Genomic DNA, 2,746 nt, shown 5'->3' with positions numbered 1-2,746 from the left:
TCGCTGGTAAAAGCCGCGTGACAGATATTTGTTAGTGGCCAAATATCTGCCAACTGAATATTTGAAGAATATTGGGATGTGTGGACGTGTGCCGCGTCCCATGCCTCAGGACGCAGGGGGGGAAATACTCAAATATCTCGCAAATATTTGGTGGTGTACATAGCGCTATGTAGCGCTGAGACTAAATATTTGGCAAATATTTGGGAGGGGGGGTACCCTCCTCCCCTCGCTCATACATACATCCCAAATATTTGGGGTTCACCTCGAATATCTGGGAGGGGCATCCCTCCAACCGTCTCAAATATTTGGAAGGGCCACTATAACATTTGGGCCAAATAATTCGCGTTTTACTATAACTATAAGGATCAAAAAATTTATCTAGTGTGTACTGGTGAGTGTCTCTCTAAAAGCATTGCGGGCGTGGTCGAGTGTGGACGGTTCACTGGACTCGTCGTCCCCGAGCAACCGCATATGCTCGTCGAAATCACTGCCATGACCGTTGGCGGCAGCAGCCATGCGTCTCCAACGAGCATCTCGTGAGCTCAGCCGAACAGCAGTAGGGTCCGCTCCGAGCATCTCAGGGACGTAGCGGTGAGCGAGGGAGATATGCCACAGGATGTCGCAGAATAACTGCCAATTCGTGAAATAGTCGACGGCTGAGGACATCACGACCCTGGAGCGATCCCAGCGAAGTACGCGAAACGTGCGGCCCGTGACGGCGATCATGACGAGGAAGAAACGCTGCTGGACGTCGAAGAGGACTGCGGCATACCTCAAGTACTTGCTGAGCATCTCCTTCCGCTTCTCCACGTCGTCCTCCATGTGCCTATTCCTATCGCAACAGAACTCGTCGTCGACACCGCACTGCCTGAACACGATCGGGACTTCTTGCGCGGTCCATGGAGCCCGGCTGCTTGACAATTCAACATCGTGGTCGAATAGAGCAGCATCGAGCGTGTCACCATCTCCGTCGATGACACAGAAGTCAGGGCGTGCGGAACAGCATGCAGCAATACATCCCGGCGCGAGCCGATGCTGGTCGATTGCCTCTAACTACGTCGACCGTTAGATGCTTCGTCACCATTAAGACAACAGTATTAGCACCCACTAAAGCCATACAGACTTCGAGGTTGGTCATCTCACTCGCACCTTGCAGCTCGCCGAAGGGGTTTGTAGTCAGCTCGTGTCGTGGAATATGGGAAAACCGAGAACCGTCAGGGATCGCGAGGACAATGTCACGAAACTCTTCAGCTGAGAGCAGCACCAATTGATTGCCCATGATATTAGCGCGCTGCCACGGAGGCCTCAAGGCAGCCAAGATATGGGGATTCGAAGATGCCTCCTGGCGCAAGGATCTGACAGAGTGACCGGGGAAAAGGACTACGAAAATAAGAACGGTGTTTCCGAGGCCAGCCTAGGTGTGCACTGAGGGAATAGCAGTGTCAAAGTCAGAGATCCTGAAAGGAGAGCAGTAGCTTTGGGCGTAGGGGCGACCATGTACAGACATCAAAGACCTGCGGTGGCAGTAGGGACTCGAGATGGAGTACAGACACCGCACCGACGAGTCGTACAAGCCGGCGCCTGACCGTCGTGAGAGGATGTCGGCTTCGTTCCGTTAAGAGCATCTCGGTTCCATGCATTGGTGCTACGTTGATGTGAGACTACTAACAGTTGTGTCACGTCCGACAGCACAAAATTGACCTCGGTGGGCGAAGTACGTGAATCAGTTGTGACGAGCGCACACGAAATTGCGCACTAATAATTAGAATTGAAGGGAAGAAGATGCTATATGATGGAACCGATAACCGAGATTGAACAGTAGAATATCAAAGTAAATCGCATAGGCAGCAGTATAACACTGCGATGCGATGTATAGAAACAGACATGGAGAGTAAGATGTATGGAGATACCGAGTAGTCAATGAACGATGCGCACTCCTATTGCAACGCCTTAGCCGCAAGACACAACAAGATACCTACAACACTCTTAGTCATGTCTCGTATTCCAATTAGTCACAGGAGCACGGGACAGGGAGGGTATATCGGAGCATAGCATAGAGTACGCTCGGTGGGACAAGACAACAACTTCTGCACATCATGCGACATCGGGCGGCGGCGGTCCAACCTTGCGCCTCTTGTTGCTTGCGACCGACGTCTTCGTGACGGCCAGTATAGCCTGCTCTTGGGATGCCCACCAGTCCGGGATGTTGTCCTCGACCCGTGCGCCGTGCCACCCATCGGAAACGTATGCCTTCAGAAAAGCGCGCACCACGTGTTCGTGGGTGGAGACTTGCTCAGCTAGATCTCGAGTCTGGGGAGAAACCTCCAGCTCCTCGTTATCATCGGAAAATCCATCTGACTCGGAATCGTCCGCGTCGCTGTCCATGAGATCCATCTCGTCTAGCAGGGGCCCATTGTCGTTGGAAGGAGCTGGTGTCTCGGATTCCAGAGGTGAGATAGCAGGCGTGGCCTTGACTTCCTTTGCGAGTACAGCGTAGCGCGCCTTGAACCCCGACAACAGCTGAGAGAACAAGATGTCCAGAGGACTGTCAAACTGCAGCTTCTTGTTGAAGCTGACGGTCAGTCGGCCTTCGGTGACCGTCTCGCGTTTCTTGTCCCCACAGACGTACACCTCATCGTCGACACCGTGGAGGTCGAAGTAGGTGTAGAGGTAGTTTGCGATCGTGGGACGGTCGCAGTTCTGTACCTTCAGATACCGGACGGCAGCGTACAACAGCACGTGGAAG

General features: G+C 53.0%; 2 protein-coding genes across 2 annotated transcripts; both read right to left on the bottom strand.

The window, feature by feature from the left end:
- Positions 1-343: 343 nt before the first annotated feature.
- DICSQDRAFT_141941 (uncharacterized protein) lies at positions 344-1,363 on the bottom strand. Its single transcript, XM_007371791.1, has 2 exons — positions 1,109-1,363; positions 344-1,053 (listed from the first exon to the last, which is right to left on the bottom strand). The coding sequence occupies exons 1-2, from the start codon at positions 1,277-1,279 to the stop codon at positions 379-381; spliced, it is 846 nt and encodes a 281-aa protein (XP_007371853.1). The 5' UTR covers positions 1,280-1,363; the 3' UTR covers positions 344-378.
- A 731-nt stretch (positions 1,364-2,094) lies between these two features.
- On the bottom strand, positions 2,095-2,706 carry DICSQDRAFT_175952 (uncharacterized protein; the record flags this gene model as incomplete). The annotated part of the gene is made up of 1 exon (XM_007371790.1): positions 2,095-2,706. A coding segment is annotated over one exon (612 nt), but the record flags the coding sequence as incomplete, so codon positions are not given.
- Between the last annotated feature and the right edge of the window lie 40 nt (positions 2,707-2,746).

This window comes from Dichomitus squalens (genome assembly GCF_000275845.1).
Source record: "Dichomitus squalens LYAD-421 SS1 unplaced genomic scaffold DICSQscaffold_290, whole genome shotgun sequence".
NCBI classification, from domain to species: Eukaryota; Fungi; Basidiomycota; class Agaricomycetes; order Polyporales; family Polyporaceae; genus Dichomitus; species Dichomitus squalens.
This window is presented reverse-complemented; position numbering and strand designations above follow the sequence as displayed.